The sequence below is a fragment of the Lampetra fluviatilis genome, chromosome 13 (genome assembly GCF_964198595.1).
Source record: "Lampetra fluviatilis chromosome 13, kcLamFluv1.1, whole genome shotgun sequence".
NCBI classification, from domain to species: domain Eukaryota; kingdom Metazoa; phylum Chordata; class Hyperoartia; order Petromyzontiformes; family Petromyzontidae; genus Lampetra; species Lampetra fluviatilis.
The window spans coordinates 15,153,619-15,178,938 of NC_136287.1; the positions used below are offsets into that span (position 1 = coordinate 15,153,619).

Consider the following 25,320-nt stretch of genomic DNA (forward strand, 5'->3'; position numbering starts at 1 on the left):
TGACGTCACGGGTGGGCGTGGTCTCAGCGCTGGCGACGTCGCGGGTGGGCGTGGTCTCAGCGTTGGTGACGTCACGGGCCGGCGTGGTCTCTGCGCTGGTGGCGTCACGGGTGGGCGTGGCTGGGGGAGGTCTCAGCTGATGCTCGTGCAGAGTTGTCTCGCTGCAATGTGGCCGTGATGCCGATGCGACGACGATGTCACGAGGACGTTGGAGATGTTGACGGGCGATGAAGCCCGGAGTAAATTGTGATAAGAGTTGAACACAGCAATACTGGTATGAGATCTCGGTACAAATCAATTCCAGCCCGTTGACACTTCTAATATTGTCACTGCCATAACATGAAGATCTGTGATATAGGCCAAACGGTGCGCAGTAATTTGCAACTTTGTTGCAGTACATTGTCAACAATAATTCTAACTTACACACAAAATTCAACCATTGTGACCAGTGCCAGATTTAGCTAGTGCGGGGCCTCTAGCATATGTTATAAGGGGGCCCTCAATAAAAAAAAACACTATACAGCCAGATAATACGACAAATCGCTAACCTTAAACACCCAGTTCATAAAAGTTGAAGGCGGTATAGTACTATAGTAATAGAGCAAGTGCAGAATCACTGAACCTGAATTGATAGTTTGAAAGCATTTAGCGCGGGGCCCTTGAAAGTGCGGAGCCTGTAGCATTTGCTACGTTTGCTACAATGATAATCCGGCAATGATTGTGACAAACAGGGGTCTAAACTCCCTGAGGTCGGCTTCAGTTTATAAGAGTTTGAAGAGATACATTTGTCCTCGTTTTTCAAGGACTCTATCACTTGGTAAAGACCACGGGTGTTTGACCGTACACCTTATCCACTGGCATTACACTGCCAGAGGATGCAAATCGTTGGTGGTCATTGACCCCGAGGTCTCGTTCTCTTCTAAATAATTCTAATCTATCTCAATTCTGCAGGACCTCCTACCTCCCCCATCGGCTGCAGTAAGCCATGTAGTTGTGCGTCATGTTATGCCATGGCTTCTAACAATCTTCATGTATGTTGCCGTGTTCACACAGGCTATGGCGACTCGGGGGAAATCAACTTTCTAGGACTGCAACTCAAAAAACACTTCCTTGCCACGCAGTTCGGGTTGATTTTGTTTCAACCAGTAGAGATCCCTGGAGGCGAGGAGAGTCTCAAGAGTGATCTGCAACAGCGCTGCAACAGGGTGGGCGTGAGGTCACGTTCGTCACCGTGCCAACGCAGATGAACAATCAACATGGCGGAATACTTGTTACTCGAGAGGCATGGGTATATTTAAGACGTGTCTGTGTTAAGTTAATGAGTTCACAGGAGGATGGCCTGCTGCCAGATCCTACTGCCTCAATCGGTGAGCCAGAGACCATCAGCTTACGAAATGTGTGGGCCTTGAGTGCACTACCTGATGGGACAAAGCAAATTAGGTAACAATACGATTATTACAAATGTACTTTATTGTCAAGTGTGAAGCAAAAACTATTCTGATTCCAGCCAGATCTATGCAGACCCAAGTGCCTTTCAGCAATGCCATCCTGTTTGCGCTCATACAAAAAATACGGTATGCAATAACAGCAAGTTACGTAAGCAACACCGACTGAAGAAACTCCAACACATCCGTGCTCAAATTCTCCCCCATCTTGGGTTCTTCACATCATCTTCGTATAATCTAAACTCCAAGTTCACAAATATCGTTTTGTGGCTGAGTTTGACGGCATTTGATAACAGCATCAACAAAAATAGGCACCTTATGTACGGCAGGTTTATGGACTGGCATCATTCACGCACGTGATGATCTTAAAAGAGACAATCCACCACAATACATATCGCTTCCAGTAGATCTGTACTTAGACGCTGGTCGTAACAATTTTTAAGCTTCATTAAAAATAAAATAGACGTGAAAGTGAAGGTCTAGCACTCTTGTGACACCCCCTAAACAATTTAACAGCAATAAATTCCCTTAACTATAGCACAGAAAGCCATGATTTTATTTTCTTATTGATGAAGGTTTAAACTCAGCCCATGACACACAGCATAGGTACGAATTGACAAGATACACACGGTTTTATTTTGGGCTGTCGTCTATCTTAAAAGTGTACAAGTCCGAACACGTTGCCATCTACGACTGGCCAGGCAGAGTCTCTCCACCGCCACCTTTGTGCCAACTCAGCTGCTGCTTCCTCTCCTCCCAGGCCATCTTCCTCTTCATCCCCTTATTCTTCTTTTTCTTCTTTTTCTTGCTCCCCGGGGCACCGGCTGCCGTGCTGCTCTGACTGGAAGCCTGGTGACCGCTGCTATCACCGTGGCTGCCTCCATGGGCACTGCCGGCTTTGAAGTTATTTCTCTGTTGGCACATGTGCAGCATCTTGAGTAACGTGAAGATGCCATTGTGCGTGATCGGATAAGCTCTGCACTTGGCTACATTGCACAAATAAATCCACGTAAAACTGTAACTGGCTGATGTTGCAATACTAAAAAGAAAGGTTTAGGCCTTAGCTATAAAATACAGACTCAACACAGACTCACATTTCAAAAGGCTTAGTAACTTCCACAGATTTGAAAAGCCAAAGGGGCCATCCATTTAGTACGTACGCAAAAATCTGTCAAAACTTGACTCCCCCCACCTGCGTACGTATGCTTGGCGCACCCCCCCCCCCCCGAATCCTATAGAATGGCCGATATTTAATCCATGCAGAAACGATCAAGGATTAATAATATTAACGTGTTAAAGCAAACAGATAGTCTACCGCCAGACTATCTAACTAATTTGAAGGCCAATGTAGACAAATTATTATCGAGGCTTCACCCCCCCCTCCCCCCGTTTCCTATGCATACGTACATTGTCAGTAGACCCCCCATACGCAAGCGTACGCATTTGGGTTAACCCCCCTCCATGCATACGTACTAAATGGATGGCCCCAAATCAAACTACATTACAAAGGAAACTGCTCAATAATTTTACACATAAAAAAAACATTTTCATTTTTGGCAAGTTGAGCACTCATGGTCAAAACGTGAGAGTTAGAATTCACACAAATCCAGGTGAACCAGTGAGGCACCTTTTCAGGGTGTCATTCTACAAATTCCTTACTTCTTAGAAAACAGCCGACCTCCACCCTTGACATATACAATTATAAATAAACACTTTTCCAGCTAGCTCATAAAAAACAATAATTGGTCCACGTATTATCCAACTCTGTGATGTCTCCAGTGCACGGTGCTTAACATTACAGCGGCAATCCAGTGCATGAGGGTTCGTAGATCACTCTTGCAAATGAGTTCTCACCTGATTAAACAAAATAAACTTTAAAATAAAATAAATTATTTTGGCAGCTGTGTGTTACCCCTTGCACCACACCGACAGCCACCCCTCACCTTGTTTGCGGTGCCACGGCATTGAGGCGAGGGGGGGAACGTTCCCGGGACACGGCCATACTGCGAGTGGAAGGGCAGCAGTAGGCAGGTGTTGATGGGCACCCAGGGCACGCAGGGCGAGCAGGCCGCCTTGGGGAGCTGCCCGTGGGCCGAGTGCAGGTTGTACGCGCTGCGAGCGCTGGACACGCTGCCGGACAGAGCGCCGGACACGTCTCCTGCCACGTGGCTCAGCAGGTAGTGTCCTGCAGGCAGGCTGCACACACGAACAAGAAACATGAATCACTAGATTTACCATAGATCGTTGGGTTTGCTCAACACATAACAATGCTGTGCTGCTACTAGGCTTCTATATTTACCAGTAGTTATACTTAATGCAATATTAATCATTATTCTAGGTAAATGATAATTAAATTAGAATACATTTTCAGTGGTTACGAATTTTAATCTGGTTAGTAATGCCTATGAGGTCAAGATGACACCTATATCTCACGTCCCACACTCTCCCATGGGCACACTCTAAGCCTTGTCATCTCTAACACCAAGTCCATCTCGCTCACCGCCATTTCACTTGTCACTTTTAGCGACCACCAAAGCAACTTCTCGTTTTTTCTCCCTCGGCCACCATCGACCAGGTCCCAGATCTCCTTTCCCCCCACTGAACATCTCTGCTCCCACGTGCAATCGATCACTGCTTCACGGGCCCTGACGGTCCTCCTATTTATCACTATAACTAAGACTCTCTCTCTGCATCGGTGACATGAAAACAGATTAAAAATAATACATCATAGAGAAGTCTAGAGAACGGACCTGTACAGCCTCTTCATTATCCTGTGAAGCAACTTCAGAGGCTCAGTGGGGCTGGAAAACAAACACAGTAACTCCATGAGATCATGACCAGCAGTGTGCACTTCACACATTGCAGTGGACTAATGCAATGGAATTTTGTGTATCTCTTATCTCATAGCTTAGCGTGATGTTATCTCTTTAGCTCCTAGAGAGCTCAGAGTGGTGCTGCACTTACTTGTAGTGCAGGCTGCGGCGCAGATCGGAGGAAGAGAACTCCTCCAAGAGGAGCGGCTCAGCGGTCAGCACGTCCACTCGCCCTGCACACGGCCACATTCGCACGGCGACGTCACTCGCGCAGCAGCGCCCAGCACACGCTTCGGCAGCCACCAGCAATTCTACATTTACACCTGGAGGCCCCAAAAGTGTTTTTCATTTGAATGATGATTACAAACAACTTTACACATCAGCTGCTGCCAATTCACCTGTGCAACCCCGTTTAACGTGCCGCAAAGATTGGCATGGCCAATTCGCTTTCCAAATTCCCTTTCGAGCACCGACCTCCATTGGCCGAACGTGGCGGCTCCCAGCGAGCACCTCGCATCGCGCAAAAATACAGCGGTGCCGAGTCGTCAAGCAGTGCCAGTTAAAAATACAGTGGTGCCGAGTCGTCAAGCAGTGCCAGTTAAATCAAAGGGCCGGCGCAGCCCAGTGAAGTAAAGCGCAGGCACCGTTCGTGTCAGTCACGTTACAATCTCGTTAGCGAAGCCTTACACTCGTGCGGGAGAGCCCAACTGAGCCTGGGTGCTTATGGCATATTTATGTTTGGACTGCGTCTTCCTTTGCGCTACAGCCGTGATGTAGGGGTGTGTCTCGTGCTGCGTGCGACCTTACCCCTGTAGAACCAACTGTTACTGTTGAGTGTCGCCTCCAGCCAGAGTGCGCAGTCCTCCGCCAGGGTGTTTGCCTCGAGCCCGTAGCAGGCCTGGTACTCGGTCTTGGCAAACACGCGCACTGGCACTTGCTGTCGGCACCATGCACAGGACACACGCAATGCATACAAGGGCCTCGTGCCCACTGTGCATTTGCTGCTTTTCATGCAAACCAATACGAAGCTACAATTCCTCACTGTTCTGGTCGAGTCACAAGTGATTTGCTGCTCAAATGAGCATTTGGGCATCGGTGCTCATCTCCTGTTTACGCCCCTGCAGAACCAGTGATGAAAACTCAACATTCCTATGGCAGGGAGAAGTGTATGCAGGGTTGACTTTTGCACAAAGTGGTACTCATTTGATCGACTCTGGAGGAATGATAGGCAAAGTCAACCCCCAAGCAGGTTTTAAACTCTCAACCTTCTGATTGCGAGCCACCAGCATTAGGGTTAAGTTACTGCTGCAGTATCTTGTTTAACTTATAAAATCACTTCCTATAGACACGTGAATAGCCTTTGCACCCCGCTAAGACAGTGGATATCAAGATAGAGCATCACCATGCCTCGCTGCTGTGCTGCCACAGTGCACCGTGGTGCCCTGGGTGCCCATCGCTGACTACCGAACCGTCATCACCAACCGCACCTCGGATTAGCATGGTTGGCTACGTGCAGTGCGAAAGAAGTTCAACATACATACATCATCGTCAACTCATTCCCACACCGCTTTCCACAGCCTTCAGCACTCCCCTCCTCCACGTCCTTTCACCACTTCTTGCCGCCCTGTGTGGATGTGCAGACCGTGCGGTTGTGTGGCTCCTGTGTGAGCGCTGATGAGCCTCACCTTCTTCGTGGCTGTGCGCGAGGCCTTCCTGGGCCTGGTCTGGGCCCTGTGCACGTGCGTGCGCACCAGCAGGGGCAAGTCAGCCAGGCTGAGCAGCTTGTAGGCAACGTTCCCTGTGGCTGGAGGCACAAACTCCGACGCGTGCTCCTCCTCCTGCAGCAGTTCCTTAGAAAAGAGCTCTGTGGGACAGAATCGTCACCGCCGTGTGGGGGAGCGTGGAATGGGTGTGTAGGATCGTCGCCACCTTTTCCACAAACCAAACAAGGACGTATTCGCAGGGCTCTTATGCAAATACAAAATTTTTCCCATGACTTTTCCATGGCAAATTTCAGATTTTCCATGACCGCTACGGCAAGGGCACTGAATATGCAGTGGCAGAGTGCCGGCGTGTGGGCACCAACGTGATGGATTACACACCTCTGCTTAGAGGCGCTGTCTCTACAGCGGTGGTGACTCCGAATGGGAGCAGCGTTCTCTAGGAGCTGGAGCTCGGCTGCCCTGCCCCATGGTTTTCATGGGTAAACAAGAGTAATAATAATACATAAAGTGCACTTCTCTACTCACCGGCACCCTGCACCTCCGGTGCAGGCATCGCCTCCCCTCTTCCCAGGCAGATGTCACGGCTGCTCCCACCGGGCCAAGCACGGGGGGAGGTCGGAGGTCGCTGCTCACTGCCACCGAGCTCTATCGCCAGCGGTGCCATTGGTGCAGCAGGCACAGCCGTGCCGTGTAACGCAGGGGGCGGGGGGGGTAGCCTCCTGACGTGCGCCTCCATTAGCTTCGTTTGCATCTTGAGGATGTGTCCGAGAGGGCCCGTGTCTACAGATGCACTCCTCCTCTTCTGAGCGGCTTTGGTCGCCCTCGTGTGAGGGCTGCTCTGGGCCTTATCAGAGCCGGGCTCCTGGCACGAACCCTGTGGGGCCAAGGGTGCTGTTCGGCCAGAGCTCGCGAGGCACTCAGAAGTGAACGGCGCACATGGCCCCTCCTTATCGCCCCCCTTCTCCCCGCACACGAGCCGTTCGGGGCACCCGGCGGCGAGCAACCTTCGCTTCCTGCCGGCAGCGGTGGCGTTGTCTCCTTCATCAATGACGAGTTCTGTGTCACTCGACTCCGCGCCGCTCTCACTCGGCCGGGGCTCCGTCTCCGCTGTTCCGTCCGCGCCAGAAGAACTCAAGTTGTCGAGCTCAGTCTCCCTCGGCGACGCTTCCTCCGAGTCCAAACCAAACAAGGTCAGCGTGGACTTACTAGCAGCGGCGTGACCGCAATTGGTGGATTGAGCAGCCAGAAGGCTGGTGCTAGTTGCTGCCAGGGTCGCGGTGAGCCCCAGTGGAGGCCGCCTATGCTCCTCCGTGGCTCCGCTTGAGCCGCCGCCCTTCACACCGGCGCAATGGAACCCGCTCCGTGTTTCTCCGAGTTGCCCTACAACGGGGGACAGATCTTTGCCCGGCTGCTGGCAAGGGATGGGCATCTCATTGCCAAATGTCTCCATCTCCGTGTAGTCGCTCATTAGGTCCAGGCCAGCGTTGACCGCTCTGCTGAGTGGCATCTCCATGCGTCCGACGGGACACTCCTGCGTGGAAACACATGCACGAATTTACAACCGTACATACGCACACAGACATAAAAGCGTATGCCTGCGCTCATGCATACACACGCACACCACTATACAGCCCTGCAGATTAGCAAGTGCTGTTTGAAATATCTATAGAGGCTTGTATTGAACTCAAGGTGGTCATGGGGCTAGCATTAGGCCTAACCACATTTACCTTCTTCGTGCTGATGTTTACATAATCTGCCAGATACTTATTTAGACTGAGTTACCATACAGGATGCCAAGGTGGGACTGCTTTCCACTGAATGGGCAATACCATATTAAGGTGGGTACTGGTGATACTCCATCTCTACCCAAGGGTGTTGAGCTCACTATCTTCTGGTTTACCATCCTAGGTCTCTCATGCCTCAGATTGAAATGTGACCACCAGCCATCGACATCATTAACCAGTGACAGCCATCTCTTGAACGCATCCAGATATCGATCAGCCTCCCACTGGTATAGAATTATTTCAAAGCTTCTTGAACAATGTGGTCAAAAAAAGTTAAATATTACAGGGGCTTGAGGACATCCCAAGGTGAACTGGGAGTGATTCTGACTCCAGGTCATACAGCTTACCTGGTGCTGCCCATCATCATTAAAATCCGTAATGACTGAGATGCGGATCTGCCTGGGTGCACGATTTGTGTTCGTGACTTTATTTGCGTATGGCAGTTGGGCTCACCGGGACTGACGTCAGCTGCTCCAGCGTCATGGCCTGAAGGGCCACGTTGCTTGTGGGGTTCATCATGGCTGCCTCCAGGGCAGCCTGGAAGAATATCTCATTTCTCTTACGCACAGTCCACTCCTTGGGAGGCAGGGGCGACTCTATGAACACCAAGCTGTCCGTCTGCTGCCCTGCACGGCACGCACACACACGCACACTACGCCAGTGGCAGCAAGAATACACGCTCTACAGCTTCTCAGCACAGTGCACTCCAGCACAATTATTTACACAAATCCGCGGAGCAGTTTATAGATACAAGGATATTTTTTAAATACACAGTGTTTTGCAGCCCATTGCACAACTTGGATTATTCACTGAAAAGTAGGTTCATAATTTTTATATGAACATTTTAAGGCGCTTTTAGAGTAGCTTTCATTTAGAAACATTTTATTGGGGCTTGGTGATCTGCAAAACACGTGTGAGGGTTAATAGAGATCTGCATGTCCAGGAAGCTCGGGACCACTGCTTGGAGCAGCTGCAATGAACGGTGTTGCTTCTCTAGTCTGCCTGCACCAGGGCTACAACCTGCGCTCCGCAGAGCTCCCACAGTCTGCAAGGCTGTGGGGTAAGTGCTCCTGGGGACTCATACATATAGTACAATTTTCACAAAGCACAAGATTCCGTGGCAGTCTGCAATTTTAGTTTTCAGTGTTGACAGTGATCCGCAGCACTGGGAAGGTTGGGAATCGCCGCTGTTAGCGGTCGCATTAAAAGCGTTGTTGCTCCTCGACTACGACGACTCGCGATGCGGCGCCAGTGCTGACCTGCGCGGGCCGGCAGTTGCCGCACACACACGGGGACCTCCCACGCATCCTGGAAGCTCGGGCCGTGATTGTTAAGCAGCGTGAACAAGGCTTGAGCTGTGATGCAGACCCTCACGCCATACTTCACCGCCAGTTTCTCCACATTCACGTCTTCACTCAGCTCCTGCCGATTGCGCGCACACACACAATGCGCTTCAGCCACGTGGTGCAGAGCAGTGTTTGGCACAGTTCAGCCCACTCAGGCTGGTAGCAGCTTTGTCTATTTAAAAAAGTGCAATAATAATCATGAACCTCGTTTGATGTTTCTGTAACTCCATTTTAATTTGAATGATTTTTTAAGTAATTTGCCCAAACCATTGTTTGTAATGGGAAATGTATTGTATTTAATATTATGTTCGTGAGTCGACGTTTCGCCAGTAATTACAACTCGCTTCATCAGGCGACAGCCAGATTTGTGGCTGTCGCCTGATGAAGCTAGTTGTAATTACTGGCGAAACGTCGTACTCAGATTGCAAATGGTGTGGCTAGCGCTCTCCAACACACCGGTGTGCTGTACTAGCGACGAATTGGCACGTTCTGTTTACGTGACAACCCTTACTAGTTGGCTGTGTCGGGTGGTGGCAGGTTTTAATGACACATTTATATATGTTTACGCGATCTAACTAAAAAAATCTCTTTTATGGAGGATCCCTCATAACCATGAAGGCGAGAAGCCCGCCAGAAAAAATGTAGGCTTGAGTAACAATTATTCTTCCGCTAACGTGGCTAAACAGCTCTCTCAATCAATGGAGTGAAACACAAATTGCAAGCGTCACCGTAAAACTCATCCCTTCAGAAACCAGAGGGAGCAGAGCCTCAGCGCTGCTGGGCAATGTCAGCATGTTGACACGCAGGCCTGAAGGCACCTTTACAAACGGAACCTTTCCCTGCACACAGCGCGACACACACAGCATCACTCAAAGCACTTACACAGTATTACATGCAATATGACGCACACAAACAGAACATTACACACAGCGCCACACACGTAATACACACAGCACTCACAGCACTCGCACAACACACACACAGGCGGTGTGGCGTGAAGCAGCGTGCGATACGAGGCTGTCACGTGGTGGTGCCCACCAGGGCCAGCAGCGTTTTGTGGTGGGTGAGGGTGAGGGGTGGCAGGGATGTGGCACCCGCGCCCGTCAGCATCAGCGTCTCCATCACCGAGTAGAACGGAGGCAGGAGCTGCACTCTCCGCACGCTCGCCTCAAAATGCTTCTGTTGACACACGGCCCAACACACATTCACGCTGCTATACTTTGGAACATTTCACACTTCGCTTTTACATCTAAATTTGTAATTGCCATTGAACTCCTCCTATCCATCATCCTTCATCCACTAAGTCTGTTACCCACAGAGGCTAAGTTATCAGATTTCAACACAATTTGCAATTTTTTTCAATAAAAAACATCATCACGGATATAGAGCTTATGAACAGGGTGGCCCACACGGCTACTGCTTGCCTTTATAAAAACATATCCGGGTGGCGGTGGCGATACACGTGGTCTGTAAACCAGTGCTGTGGAGGTGAGGGTTGGTGGATTACAAAAATGTGAAACTCCTTTCCCATGGGCTTCAAGTTGCCATATCCTGGCTGGGCCAGAGAAGCAGTACAGCAAGTGGACTAATCGCTATCTGTTTTCATCCTGACGGGGATATAATGTTGTCCCCTTGCACGTATGGGGTTTCTCCGAATGCTCTGGTTTCCTTCCACAAGTATAGTCAACACTCATCGTTCATTAGCTGAAAACATTTTAACGTAAAAAAATATTCCTATTACTCTGTGTGGCTCTCCTGGATGTATTAGTAAAAGTAGGTAAAAGTAAAGATGCAATTACATTTTCTGCTGAATGTGATTGTGTTCTCTGATGGCAGCGTTCCGCAGATAGAGTGCCATGCGTAGCGAGTGCAGCGCACCTGTGTGTAGAGCGCAGCGGCCGGACTCATGTGGTCGTAGTCGCCGTGGTTCTGCTTGGCCGCATTGTGCACGAATCTCAGGAACTCCGGGACCTCCTCAGCCACGCGCTGCTTCAAGTGCTGGGTGTCCATGCCGATGGAGACCATCAACAAGACTGGCTGAACACTTCTCCACTTCGGTAACAAGGTGGGAGCTCCACAACTTAACTTTATGGTAATCTTTTTCATATTCTTTAATTTTACATCGCGTCATTTGTGCAAATTGAACCTCAAATCGCTGTAGAATTTGGAATGCGTACAGTTTTCACACGGAGGAGCGGGAAACCACATGCGGTGGGAAGGCAGCCAGAACTGGCGTAAACAATTTCCCAAGCTGTGTGATCTTATATAGGGATGTTTTAACCAACTCCTGCTGATTTTACTTGAGGCAACATACCTTTGAAGCTTCATCTTAAAGTGTTTTGAGATGTGCTTTGAGACTTAATGTGGAAGTTACTTTACGCAAAATGGTACTGACGATGACTGGTGGTAAAAATTATGCTAAAACCGAGATGGAGTGGGTAACTGGCCCACTGCACACCAACGCCTGTTAGCCCCCCACAGCAGAGCTCTCGGAGACCACGACACCCAGACACAGCACGGCTGTCATGGACCACAACGACCACTGTACCAGTGGCAAATGTGGCATCACAAAAAAAGCACAGAGGTGAAGCAGAACAGCGCTACCTTTCTGCAATGCATTTGCCCTTCAATGTTGAATTTTCCTTGTTTTGTCTCACATGGACTACATTTGGTTTGTTACAAATTGTAAGTGATGTGAGCTGTATTTGGTTTTGTTGAAAAGCAGTTTGAATGTGATCTCAAATACACCACAGTTCTGATAGGTTGGAATTGGGTCACATGGGTTAAATGGCATTGTCAAAGACAGTCTCTCGAATGAAAAACAATGGTGGTTTACTTTTATATGGCAATGAGTTCACAAAAAAGATCTTCAATGTAATAATGTATTGGGCTTGTTACTTTTCAAAGTTATATTAATGTTGTTCTACAATGTTTGGATCTTATAACTTCACAGCTAGATAGGGGCATACAGCTCTTACTGATTTCATGAAGCAACTCAACTCTTAAGTGAATCCCCAGTGCCAGTGCATCTATTCTGGCTGAAGTCACCATCCCTCCAGTCCCTTACAGTCCTCCCCTCCGGTGTGCCCTGTCACACCTCGCTGGTGCATGTGTGTGTGTAGATGCGTCTGAAACTGGCCTTGTTGTCACCTAAACACAGAGCTGCCAGCTCTGAAGGCGTTTCCTGAAAACGGATTCAATGAAACGCACCGCAGCTTCCGCAGCCACCGATTCAGCTGGGAACGTGTTTGTGCCAATGCGACATAGCGCCCAGCACCCAGCGGGGAGCAAGACACCGACCTGGAACTCGAGTCGCTGGCTCCATCCTCCCCTGAAGCCGTCGGGCCCAGCCGCACCACCGGCGAGGCTGCACTTCAGCAGGTACAAGTATTGCTTCTGCTCAGTTTCAGTGAGGGCCGAGTAGCATGGGTAGGGGACCCTGGGCTGGGGCAGGGCCACGGCTCGCACCGCCTGTCCCTGCGGGGGACTCGCCGCCGGCCCAGCATGCGCCGCCGTCCCGGGTCGCGCGGGGCCCCGGGCCGTGTGGGCCGCGTCCTTCCGGGCGGCCGCCGGCTCCTCCGCTTTCCTCGGGCTCTGAACCGTGGCGCCGGTCACCTTTGCTCCGTGGACGTCCGTGTCCCTCCCCCGCTTGTGGGCATCTCCACTCGCTCTGCGGATTCACAGGCGGCGTAGAGGAGCACTCTTCATCAATAACACTACACGCGTTCTCGTCCAAGCTGCTGCAGAAGGAGCTCTCCTGCCTTGGCGCGATATTCAAACAACTTTACATGATATAACACTCATAATTATGAAAATAAATACTTTGCTGTGTATTACTTAAAAGTCAACTCCTTTAAAAGAGACTTCTGGTCTCAATGGAAAATCATCTAATTATAAAGGACGTTTATGCACAGTGTAGATAAGCAGCAGCTAACAGCAAGTCAGCTTTGCCTTTAAATGTTCTTGCATCAATGCATCATGACATTGCTGCTTGCCAATACTTGAACCCGTGTTTTCAAGCGCCAAGTGACAACTGTGCATCACTAGATAGTAAAGCGAATTACTACTTATCTGAGGAACTCGACTGATTAAATAGGGAGAGGCAACTCAGCCTTGCACGACGCTGTCAACACGAGGCCATCACCTGCGAACTGCCTCCCACTGCCGCTCCAACGCTGGGATGAATGAAAGCTCCTCGTAGAGGTCGTTTGAGAAGAAGACCCCGACCCCATTGCTGGGATCCACGTCCCTAGACACAGACAAAGATCCCCCGTCTAGCCTCAACAGACTGTTGGGGCAAGTGCTGTTAGCGAGCACCTATGAAGGCCGGAAGGGTACGCGAGGGGGTGGGTGGCCAGCACCACGTCCCGAGAGACCACGTGGTCACACGCACCACGAACACGGCGGTGATGAACACAAAACCGTCGTGGGCCGGGCACCGTGAGCACTTCAGCACCCACGTCTGGGTGGACAGGGGACTCGCTCTGGAGGCTGTCAGCTGTCACTCACACGCCACTCGCATCGACCTTACCCCCGTCACTCACATCACTCGCATACCACACACATCCCACTTTGTCCACAAACAGTTTTCAGTTTCATTTATTAGGTGTAGCCCTGTGAGCCATTCGGCTCTTGAATCGTGTGCAACCGCAACAAACAAAAAACATGAACAAGAAAACATCTTAAAGTGACTATGTGACTAAGTACTAACAGAAAATCCAAGAAGAGACAGAAAAATATTGCAGAAAAAGCACCGTACACCAACGCTGTGTGCAAAAATCCCAGTGGGATGCAAGTCAAACAACAACAACCACAAGCCAACTTCGGTTAAGGCCATCAGTCTAACTCCGTACTACAACAAACAAACATGGCCAAACCAAAAAACTTACCGAAACCACCAAAATAAAGCCATAATATCAATGTAACCGTTATCATAGGAACTGGCCGAATTTTCACAATAAACGACATAAACAACATGTACTACCAAACCCTGCAGCCATAAGCTGGCTACATGAGTCACTCCACAACAGCAGGAGCATCAGTCGGGAGTATTAACAATTTTCAATGCACTTGCTGGTACCGATGAGCATGGTTGGCTACGGACGGTGCGAAAGAAGTTCAATATACATACAACATAACTGAGGGGGCATAACTTTAGCAGTTACAGTACTTTACTTTGCGAGTTCAACAAAAGTGACTTATGCGATAACCACCTGAAATGAGTAACTGTCCTCAAGTAACCGTGACGAGGCGACGCGTTCAACAACCACTCACTGGCAATGTTGCCTCCACATCGCCCAGCGTGGTGAAGCTAAGCAGTGGCTGCGCCTGCATGTCGCTGGGATGCATAACAGGTGCTCTAGGCTGCTGGCTCTAGGCTGCTGGCTCTAGGCTGCTGGCTCTAGGCTGCTGGCTCTAGGCTGCTGGCTCTAGGCTGCTGGCTCTAGGCTGCTGGCTCTAGGCTGCTGGCTCTAGGCTGCTGGCTCTAGGCTGCTGGCTCTAGGCTGCTGGCTCTAGGCTGCTGGCTCTAGGCTGCTGGCTCTAGGCTGCTGGCTCTAGGCTGCTGGCTCTAGGCTGCTGGCTCTAGGCTGCTGGCTCTAGGCTGCTGGCTCTAGGCTGCTGGCTCTAGGCTGCTGGCTCTAGGCTGCTGGCTCTAGGCTGCTGGCTCTAGGCTGCTGCGACAGAGAGCCGAGCCCATGATGTCTGGACTGAACTCTTCCCCGACATCGGTGCTCACGGCCTTCACAATGCAAACCGCACTGGCTGGAGTGGTGAAGTATGGCCACACGACTCACGGGGGGCAAAACGCCACCCCCCCCCCGGGGTCACGCGAGGTCACGGTCACGGTGACCCCGGCGCGCGACTCCACCCACCAATCAATGTCCATGCTCGTGCCTCTTCCGGGTCGTGGGTCACGCCGGCGGAAGTGGCGCGGGCCCCACGTGGTCGCGTTGGGCCCACGTGGAGGCGGCAGTGGTCGCAGCAGCAGCGGTAGGAGGAGGCTCACCCAGCAACACGGAGCAGCTCCGCCTGGCCCACGACCCACACACACACAAGGGGCGGCAGCCCACCACCGTCACGCCACAGCCGGGAAGCAGTGGTTCGCGCATTGCGCTAAAAACCCGGCCACCCAAGTTGGATTCCCGTGTCTCTATCCTGCACTTGACCGTCACGGCGAAGTGCAGTACAGTCCGCTCTACAACAAACTCTGCCCATAGCCGGTAGCGCCTTTAGCAGTGGATTGACAGAATTGAATGCGACAATAAAAGCAAGTTTACAATAACAATGCAGTACCATTGTGTATTAACTCGATTGCACCACCACAAACAATAACAAGCCCGGGCTTCGGACGACAGCCGTTCCAATTAATGGATGTTCGGCGTACTGCAAATAAATACAAAATAAAAACGTTATTCCAATTACCAGCTAACGTTTAATTCAATATTTACTGTTTTATAATGAAAGCACTCCACGTCCTGTATTTTTATCTGAGTCGGCGTGAAGCAAGATTTGGAAGGTTAAAGCTAATCCTGACGCCCTTGAAATGTCACGACTGTAGCTTCTCGAAGACGTCCGAGAAACGAGGGAACACGAGCGGCATTAACAACGTGGAGCCGTTCAAGCGCACGGCTCACCGAATTCCATAGACAAAAAGAGCATCCAGCTTCAGAGTTGCTAGTGCACATAGAATGAGAGCAGATTCCAACCCCTCTCCCCGAGCCCCCCCCACCTCCCTCCCCGCCGCTCGCATCTGCAGGGAGGCGGCAGTGCGCGTGCGCGCCCCGTGCTGCTGCTGCTGCTGCGGGAGGAGAAGCGCCGCGCCGCGTCTCGTGTCGCCGCGCGCGCTCCGCCTGTGCGTGCGCTCGCCGAGTGGTATCTTATTAAATATCCACACGAGAGACAAAGGCGGACGGGAGTGCCGTGGTAGTGGCCGTGTTGGCCTACACCGCTCCTCTACCACCACCCCGTAACAGCACTTTCCCCGACAGCTTGCGTAGCGCTACACGGGGGACCTTTGTTTCTACACGCGAGTCCGTGCGCGCCCCCCCACCCCTCGCGATGTGCGCGCGCTTCGAGGCGGGGGACGCGCGCGCGTGGTACGCGGGGCCGCTGTCGCGGCGCGAGGCGCACGCGCGGCTCGCGGCGCGGCGCGCGGGAACCTTCCTGGTGCGCGACAGCGTCACGAGCCCCGGCGACTTCGTGCTGTCCGTGCGCGAGGCGGGCGCGCGCGTCTCGCACTACATCGTGAGCCGCCTCCCCGCCGCGCGCGCCTTCCGCATCGGGGACCGCCACTTCCGAGACCTCCCCTCGCTGCTGCTCTTCTACGCGGCGCACCACCTCGACACCACGACGCTGCGCGAGCCCGCGGGCGGCGGAGCTCCGCCCCCATGTCAGCAGGTGCCGCGGGGGGTGCGCTCGGTCGAAGGGGGTTGCCGAAGGCGCGGCGAGAGACGCCGGGTAACCCAGGGGCAGGGGGGGCAAGCCAGGGGCAGCCGTGGGACAAGCCAGGGGCAGGGGGGGCAAGCCAGGGGCAGGGGGGGCAAGCCAGGGGCAGCCGTGGGGCAAGCCAGGGGCAGGGGGGGCAAGCCAGGGGCAGGGGGGCAAGCCAGGGGCAGGGGGGGCAAGCCAGGGGCAGGGGGGGCAAGCCAGGGGCAGGGGGGGCAAGCCAGGGGCAGCCGTGGGGCAAGCCAGGGGCAGGGGGGCAAGCCAGGGGCAGGGGGGCAAGCCAGGGGCAGCCGTGGGGCAAGCCAGGGGCAGGTGGGGCAAGCCAGGGGCAGATGGGGCAAGCCAGGGGCAGGGGGGCAAGCCAGGGGCAGGGGGGGCAAGCCAGGGGCAGGTGGGGCAAGCCAGGGGCAGGTGGGGCAAGCCAGGGGCAGGGGGGGCAAGCCAGTTGGCAGGTGGGGCAAGCCAGGGGCAGGTGGGGCAAGCCAGGGGCAGGTGGGGCAAGCCAGGGGCAGGGGGGCAAGCCAGGGCAGGGGGGGGTAAGCCAGGGGCAGGGGGGGGGCAAGCCGAGCTGAGAGTCGTGCAGGGCGAGGGGCGCAGCTGCCCCCCAACCCCGTGTTGTCAGGACGTGTGAATTCATGGACTTCATGGGCCCTGGACTGCTTCACATGAGTCCCCACGACCCCCAACTTCATTGTTCCACTCGCCTGTTGCTGCCTTCCCCACTTGGATGTTGCCCTTTGGGGGGGGGGGGGCGGCTGGCACGGGTTTCGAGCGGGCTGGTCTGATGTCTTCTCGTGGTTACCTTTGTTTCCACGGTGACTAATGTGGGTCATTATTCATGCTGGCAGAGATGAAGGTGGAACATCTTACCTAGCACAGTGGCTATTCGAACCTCCGATTGGCATGATTGGCTACGTACGGTGTGAAAGACGTTCAAGATTTTAGGTTGGTATAGTTGCAAATATTTACAATGGTCCTGACCAGATGTGTGATTCTATAAATGTAAAGAACAATAATGCGATGTAGCCAGGAAACCCTGATTAAGTCTAAAGACTTTCCTGCCCGAGGGTGGTTGGCAGATTCCTTTTCGAGGAGCTATTCACCTGCCGGATGATTGAGGAGTCCGTGGCGCTGAGTTTGCGGTCCGTGCCGTGTTGCGCAGGTGCCCCCGGCGTTGGCGAGCGCCCCCATGGACTACGTGCAGGCGCTGTACGACTTTGCCGGGAGCGACGCTGAGGACTTGCCGTTCCAGCGCGGGGAGGTGCTGCTGGTGCTGGACAGGCCCGAGGAGCAGTGGTGGACGGCGCGCAATCGCGCGGGGCGCGCGGGCATGATCCCCGTGCCGTACGTGGAGCGCTGGGCGCCTCCCCTGCCGCCGGCGCCCACCCCCCAGCCTCACCGGGGCGGCCGCGGGCCCCCGGAGCCGGTCCGCTGCACCCCCCCGACGCTCGCGGGCCCCCCGCCCGCCAACGGATCGCCGCCCACCTCCGCGCCGCTGGGCGACGAGGCTCCCGCGGAGCTGTCCGGGGACGCCGGGATCGGGAAGGCGGGCAACGGCGCGGTGGCGTCGCGGCTCTCGCAGGACGCTTAGCGCCAGGGCTCGGCGGGATTCGCCGGCGTGGACGCGTGCACTGGGCCGTCACGCTGGCTGTGCCCGGAGCGCGTCACTCGACCGAGAGCCTGTCCAAACGTCGGTGCTCTCTTGGAAAAAACTGTCAAAGTTATTTCCTGCTGCTCCAATGAGCCATGTTGAAGCATTGGTGCTCATTTCTTGTTTACAGGCCTGAGCCAGTGGTGGAAATTCCCTATTCCTATGGTGGGGGTGAGTCTTATCCGTAGGACAACCATTGTTGACTTCCCCACGGAGTTGTACTTGTTATAACCACCCTGAAAGAATGATGGGCTTAGTCAATTGCCCACCCAGGATATCATCTCGCGACCTTCCGCTCACTCTACCACTCCGAGCCACCGAGCTGGGGTAAAATACAAGGGAGAAAAAGTGAACAACCGTCATCGTGGAAGTGGCAAAGTATCACCGCAAAAATCGGGATTGAATATTGAAACTCGGAGCTCGGTAGCACATGCCTGTACCACGGCAGTTGTGCTGTGATGTCACAGAGCAACGGTGCCGCCACACGCGATGTACATCGTGTTGATTCAGGTTTCGCGTAAGCGTTCTCCCTGTGTGTGTGTGTAGGGTTATTGAGTTGCAATCGCAACATTCTCGAGAAAGTCACTGTCCACAGAAGGATCCTCCTGAAGAGAGTCTCGAGGCTTGGCGAGGCCTTTCCTGATTGACTTGAGGACTGTTGTCAATGCAACAATCTTAATGTTTCATATAAAACGTGTAAATTACGCAGAAACAGTGGACAGTTGTGTGCCGCAGTAATGGCCGTGAAATGTTTTGGTTGAGACCTCGGTGAATGAAGTGGTGGTTTTGGAACCCAGTTAACAGGGGCCACCAGGGGGGCCCCGCCTGCCTTGGAGTGGCACGCACATCCACACCCTCCGCGTACAGCGGCATGAGTAGGGTGAGACAGCGAAGCGCAGACCTTGGGGCCATGTGTTGACTGCAGCTGCTGCCGCTGCTGCACGATTTAGAAGGATGAAACGATGACGAGGTGTGGTGGCATCACCTACGCTGTCCGTGACGACCTGAACGTCAACTTGAGTGAATCCCAGCCACTCCGAGGGGGGCACACGGGGCCGTGTGGGGCTCTGTCGTTCATTAGCGTGGCATCGAATGCCCTTCTGGGTGTGCGCGGGTGGTTCTTGCATACACATTAGTGAATGGAAACTTAAAGATCGATGTCCAAGTTTCAAATCTACACGACGGCTTCGGGTGATGCCGAATGAATTGCTGCTGCCTCCGTTGTATTTGCGAGGTGGGTGGTGTGGAGTTGATTTGGCGTGAGAGGCACCGAAGTTGATCGTATGCGCTCACAACCACGGTCTCGCAGGGAGTGGTGGCACGAGCTCGGCTCCATGGTACAGACGGTGACGAAGCGCAACATCGCCCCGCATGAGGCCCCAGCTTAGCAAGGCATAGCCCATGCTACAGTCACCATTAAACTACAGAGGAGGGATGCACGGTAGAGGTATTTAAGAGGGGTGGTTTGGGTGTGTTTGGGATGTTGTAGTGGTGATGGTAGAGATGTAGTGATAGTAGGGTGTGGTGGTAGTGGTAGGTTGTGGTAGTGGTTGCAGGGTGTGGTAATGATGGTATGGTGTAGTGTGGTAATAGTGGTAGTGATGGTAGGATGTGGTAGTGATAGGGTGTGGTAGTGGTGGTAGCGGTGGTTAAAGAGGCTCGTGCCCTGGTGGTGAGGCGGTGTTGTGATCTATAGCACGCGGGAGTTAGTCCCTTAAAATGACTGCCTGTGAGAGAAGCTGTCGGCTACAAAGCCTGGGAGAGCCCGGTCTGTGTTGACACGGGATCGTCCCACCACAGCAGCATTCCCACACTGCCGTCTGTAACGCCGTCAGACAGCTGTCCCGATAACCTTTCGTGGACTGTGACACGCGGCCCCTCGAAGCATCGTAGTTCCAGGTGCTCTGCCTGGGGATGGTGGCCCAACCCACTTCAGCTGAATAGGGCGCAGTTGTGATTGTAGTTCTTGTATCAATAGCCGGTTCATGAGGGAGAGAGAGGGAATGCATTCCGCATCTCCTGAATCGGACCACAACGCAGCTCCTGGCATCAGCGAGCGGCGGGCGTGCGCGGTGCAGTGCGTGCAGGACACGCGGAGAGCGGGTGCAGTGCCTGGAAAGAAGCTGCACATCGCAGTCCTCGCTGGCCGGATGAGATCGGGGCGCCGTGGTTTGGCGATTTGAAGCCCGGTTCTCCCTGAGCTGCCCCTCTACCCTCCCTGTAATTTAATCTCCAACATCTCCCTTCCTCCCTCCCCACTTCCACTGCCCCCATTCACTCTGACACGAATTCCCTCCCCGCCCCCAGCCAACCCCCATGCCCTTCCTGTTGCCTTCTCTCTCCATGTCTCTCTGTTAGATCCATATCTGACAGAGAGGGTCCTTGCCTATAAACATCCGGCAATTCACCATTATTGGTTCAAGCAAGCCTATGCTGATGAAACACTGAATGTTGAAACCTGTTTGTAGTTTGTGTTGAACCAATGCTGCCGTGTGGCTGATGGGATGTTTGAGAAATACTTTTATATTTTACGTACAGGGGCAGATATTTTAAAGAGGTGAATCGTCTGCTTATTTATTCTGTTACTTATATTTAGAACAACAATGGCAAATTCTGATTTTGTGGCCTGGGTCAGGTTTAGTCTGGACCAGGTATCACATCTGTCGATGTAAGTAGCATAGAATATCTCCAGGGCGCCACACAGAGCTGTGAAGCATTCATCTTGTTTACATTATTTAGCACGTGCAATTTAACACGTGGCGCTGGAGTCTTGAGTTGGTAGCTTGTAATGCAAATGGCATTAAGAGCTGTGACTTAACATGGAGTCTCGTATTTAAGTACTTTGTGACTTGTGCAATGGAATTAGTGTGTTCCCTGCGGTTGCCATGACTTGGATTTTACTTGTGTTCGTGCTCCACCAGTTGTGGTCTCTGAAATTACGTTTAGACGCGGCTTCTCTGAGCCATAGGTTGGGCATCGTTTTGGAGGTGTGGATTCTGCGCAGGGGAGCTCAGTCTACAATGTGATTCACGTTTGAAGGGGCAACCACTTTTCATAGATTACCAGCAGCTACAAAAACATGAAAACTGGTAGAAAATTGAGGATTTTCAGTGATTGCTTTATATACGTGAATCGGCCCAAGGTTTGTGTATGAGCGGTTAGTTGTGTGTGGTTTATACAATGTTGTTGTTTTGGCGAAACATCCCGATGCAGGACCCTCCTGAAAAATAGTCTCTGACTCAGTGTGGCTTTCCTGGGTCAATCAGTAATTATATTAATTATTGTGATGGTTTGTACAAGGGTGGGGTGTGGTTTGTGTGTGGTGGAGTGCATAGTCTGTGGTTCGGAGTATTTTGTGTAGATTCAGGTTGTGGGTTTGTATGAGGATGGCATGTGGTGTGTGGTGTGTGTGGCTTGTAAGAGGGTTGTTAAACGATAACGGGTAAAACTGGTAATCGTTTTCAGAATCGGTTACAAAATCCGAAAGTCAGGATCCGATAGCCATTCCAAATGGAGTTTCAGTAATAAATGGACCGATTGGGACGCGCGAACGTTCAATCGACACGGTCGACTGAGTCACGGAGGTGTGTTGTGTGTGCCCTCGTTTTTCAGTTCAAAGTTGACCAGATTCCCTGGCCCTGCTGGTGGCAGGGCCAGGGAATTTGGTCAACTCCTCCACGCTGACTGTACGTGTTGGAATATGTGAGCGCACCGACACTTTACTCCATCGCACGTGAGCTGGCGATCGACGAATTGTGGTCTTACCCATTTATGAAACTTCAACCGCTGCACCAGGAGGTTGAATTGAACCGGCGACCTTTGGATTAAAAGTTTAGTGTGCGAACCATAACACGATGGCAGCTCTCCGTCCGTACATATGTTGTTTTTTTTCCAGGCACTCGTTTCCTACCAGAAATACAAATATTACAGGAGGAATTTGCCTGTGGGACCCTCCTTAAAAGGAATATTGAAAATCAAACATTGATGGGCAAATTAATCCCATTTTGCGACAAAAGAATATAAAGTTATTGACTTATCGATCCAAGAAAACGTCACCGTTTCTCAAGGCTCGTTTTCAGGTGGGCCCTTCATGGCAACGTTTAACCAATTCTATGATGAGGTATGCGTTTGTACGTGGGAGGAAACTGGAGTACCCAGATTAAATCCCACGTGTATAAGGGAAAACAAAGATCCACACAGATGGGTTCACAGGCTCATCTGTGCTGCAAACTCATGGCCACCATGTAGCCCAGTGAGTTTGGGAGTTTTACAAAGCTACATGACCCACCAACCCCTTCCCTCCAGAGCGCGAGATGAGAAGTAGTTGAACATAGTTTTATTTATGTATTTATTGCTTTGTGTTGAAACCGTGAGTGATTGATGTTGGATGTTCCGTGCACTGTGTAAAAACTGCTTTCACTTTTTTAATGTGGATGGAAGGATGTGTGAAAGACGACGCGGATCATCTGCTTAATTATTTTGCAATTATATTCTCCACAATGACGCTCATGATTATTTCGTGTTTCGTTTACAAATTATGGCAGTGGCCTAAGTATTATTCTAGTGTTGTCCGAAGCACTCTTTATTTTTGCAAGAGTGACTCGCACTGAATGAACCATTGCCAATTGGTCCTAAGTCGTGTCATCATTTCTCTCCCAGTGCTGCAAGAGCTGCACTGCCTCTATGACATCAAAACTTGTTTCTGAAGGTGGCAAGGGTGAACGTGTGCAGCTTCCTGGACAAACTCGCAAACAAGCCAGAGCCCTCCAGCTGTACTCCAGCCCTCCTGCACAGATCCAATGGCTGTGGTGACGTTAGGTGAAGAAGTCCCGCGTGGCCAAGAATATCGCGAGCTCGTGTGGAGCATAATGCCGAAGGGGTTTTGGACCTGAATCATTACACACAAAACATAATTCTCGACCTTGATCTTCATGACTAAACTCTTGGGACGTGGCACTGCGGTGCCAACATTCAGCACACGCTTTGCCACATGGTCGTCAAGTATCTCACAGTGAAGTCACACCAGGTGCTGCATCATAGCAATCTCTTCGTGTCTTTTCGAGAAGTGATCACATAAAAATGCGCGTGTTGTGTTCAAACCGCGATGGAAATACAGGGTTATTACCGCTCCTCTGACTTGCGTTAGTGACTCGCTGAGCGAATTTTGTGCGTTATAAATCGAACTCCTCATCACTGTATTATTATCTCAAGCACCAGCACAGGACTGGGCTCTCTAAATGCGTAATGGCATGAAGCTATGCTCGTGTTCCGGGTGCATCTCTGCTCCTTGGCTTAGAGGCCTCAGAGCCGTAGATAGCAGTAGGCAGCAGCTTCCGATATCATGGCCCAGCCCTTGGAAGATCCCATTATGACATTGTGTGAACTAAAGCCCAAGGCACAAGTGAAGCCAGAATTCCAAACCGTGGCCTCTGGTGAGGGCAGCTTCAGTGCAGACGATGTCCATGGGAGGCGAGGGCAGCGTGTACATGTGCGGTGCCGCTAATGCTGCGTCTGCAATGTTTCCAGATCTGTCCTCTGGACATGCAGTCTGGGCACCATGACTGCCAAGGATCATCGGAGCTGCTATGTACCGTGAGGTCACCGCAGGCTAGGGCGTGTAGCTGAAGCATCCACCACCTTTGTTTTTAAGAGAACTCTCCATTGTGCCGTAGGCTGCAATGATATTTTATTCAAGGGTATTGGTGTTCATGTGGATCGTGGATCTGCTAGTATGAAATGCATGCCATCTCGAGTCATGGTAAATCTGTTGTTGTAAATGAAGGGGAAAACTCCCTTGTATTTTCAATTGCAGTGTAATTTGACCGTGCATCCAAGTTTTGCGATCAATCAATTTGTCCATTTCACTTAATTTTTGCGCGTTACAAATCGTATTATGATCATGAAGATATTACACTTTGTCGTGTGGATATCCTGTGTTCACGTATAAATTGACGGCAAATAAAATGACCACATGGCAAGAAGTGCAGTTTGTGTGTTCCCCCTGAGACACGTTGACCAGCCTCAAGGCTCCTGGTGTCCCATCTCCTTCAGCCCCTCGGCGTGCGCTTCAGTCTCCCGTAGCTCCTACCGCCTCCACGATCCGTGTCACCGGTCTGCTGGTGTTCACTTTCATCTACAGACGACATCATTCGAGACCCAAACACCACATCTCCTGGCTTTGACATTCCTCCTAGAAGACAACTGATGTGTCCATCAACCGCATCAAAATATCAACAGGCCAATGCACACATCTCCTTCATAAATGGAAAAGCTCAGGGGCGGTTTCTTCATTAGGGCGATTGGGCGACGCACCACCAATGTCATTCAACCACAGTCACGCTAGCCGTCACTGTGCCTCTGGATATAGTCCAATCAGCGTCATGCTACGTTCTGTGGAGTACCGCCTCTTTTTGGGCGATTTCCCTCCAGCTGAGAATCGCCCCGAGTGGCCCCATAGACTTACATTCAAAGATGTTTTTTTTCGAACGGGGGCGCTGCAATGCATTCTCTATGGCTTCCGGGAGGGCTCGCCCTAACGTGCTTACGTCATCATACGTGCTTACGTCATCATACGTAAGCACGTTTCATCCAACAATATAATTTGTCGCCACCTAGTGGAATCTTTAATAAAAGAAACTTGAGTGGTTTGTTTTAATAGTGAGTATAGAAACAAACAAGATGTATTGTAAGAGTCACTTTATTTTCCATTAATATTAAAGAAGTGAAGTTGCCTTTACATGCTTAAGCTGTTAATTTATCCATTGCATGGGTGGACCTTATCCTTATCAATCATCCAGACATTTGCCCCCCCCTGAGAGATTTTGCAGGAGCCGCCACTGGAAAAGCCAAAGTAGTGCGGTTATAGCCGTTCCATCCAAACTGTAGACGGTAAAGTAAACCACGAGTCTGCGCGCCTTCTAGGAAGGAGGGATAGAACAGCTACCTACACAAACTCCTGAAGCCCTCTCGTCGTGGTACCAGCAGACCTCGACATTGGCATTAAACTACCGAACATATTGCTGCCATATGCAAGAATAGAACCTCGCTCTACCCCATACCTAAAACCCTTTTAAAAAACCCACCGCCCCACGATACAACACGGCCAACGCCG

The 25,320-nt window shown here is 51.8% G+C and overlaps 2 protein-coding genes across 7 annotated transcripts; one reads left to right on the forward strand and one right to left on the reverse strand.

Moving 5' to 3' along the window:
* Positions 1-81: 81 nt before the first annotated feature.
* On the reverse strand, positions 82-15,783 carry ICE2 (interactor of little elongation complex ELL subunit 2). Of its 6 annotated transcripts, none has more exons than XM_078862409.1 (16): positions 15,748-15,783; positions 14,986-15,142; positions 13,257-13,361; positions 12,413-12,782; positions 10,991-11,110; positions 10,151-10,291; positions 9,841-9,951; positions 9,026-9,188; positions 8,220-8,392; positions 6,508-7,513; positions 5,944-6,122; positions 5,066-5,195; positions 4,410-4,491; positions 4,196-4,246; positions 3,389-3,641; positions 82-161 (listed from the first exon to the last, which is right to left on the reverse strand). In XM_078862409.1, exons 1-16 carry the CDS (start codon positions 15,770-15,772, stop codon positions 105-107), a joined length of 3,123 nt encoding a protein of 1,040 aa, XP_078718535.1. In that variant the 5' UTR covers positions 15,773-15,783; the 3' UTR covers positions 82-104. The 6 variants fall into 6 exon arrangements, with proteins under 6 accessions (XP_078718535.1, XP_078718532.1, XP_078718530.1 ...); XM_078862406.1 differs by lacking the exon at positions 82-161 and adding an exon at positions 2,063-2,357 and having other exon boundaries at positions 10,151-10,288; positions 15,748-15,781; XM_078862404.1 differs by lacking the exon at positions 82-161 and adding an exon at positions 2,063-2,357 and having other exon boundaries at positions 15,748-15,780.
* A 388-nt stretch (positions 15,784-16,171) lies between these two features.
* Positions 16,172-24,143, forward strand: LOC144935592 (crk-like protein). The gene is made up of 2 exons (XM_078862411.1): positions 16,172-16,510; positions 17,721-24,143. Exons 1-2 carry the CDS (start codon positions 16,172-16,174, stop codon positions 18,147-18,149), a joined length of 768 nt encoding a protein of 255 aa, XP_078718537.1. The 3' UTR covers positions 18,150-24,143.
* The last annotated feature ends 1,177 nt before the right edge of the window (positions 24,144-25,320 follow it).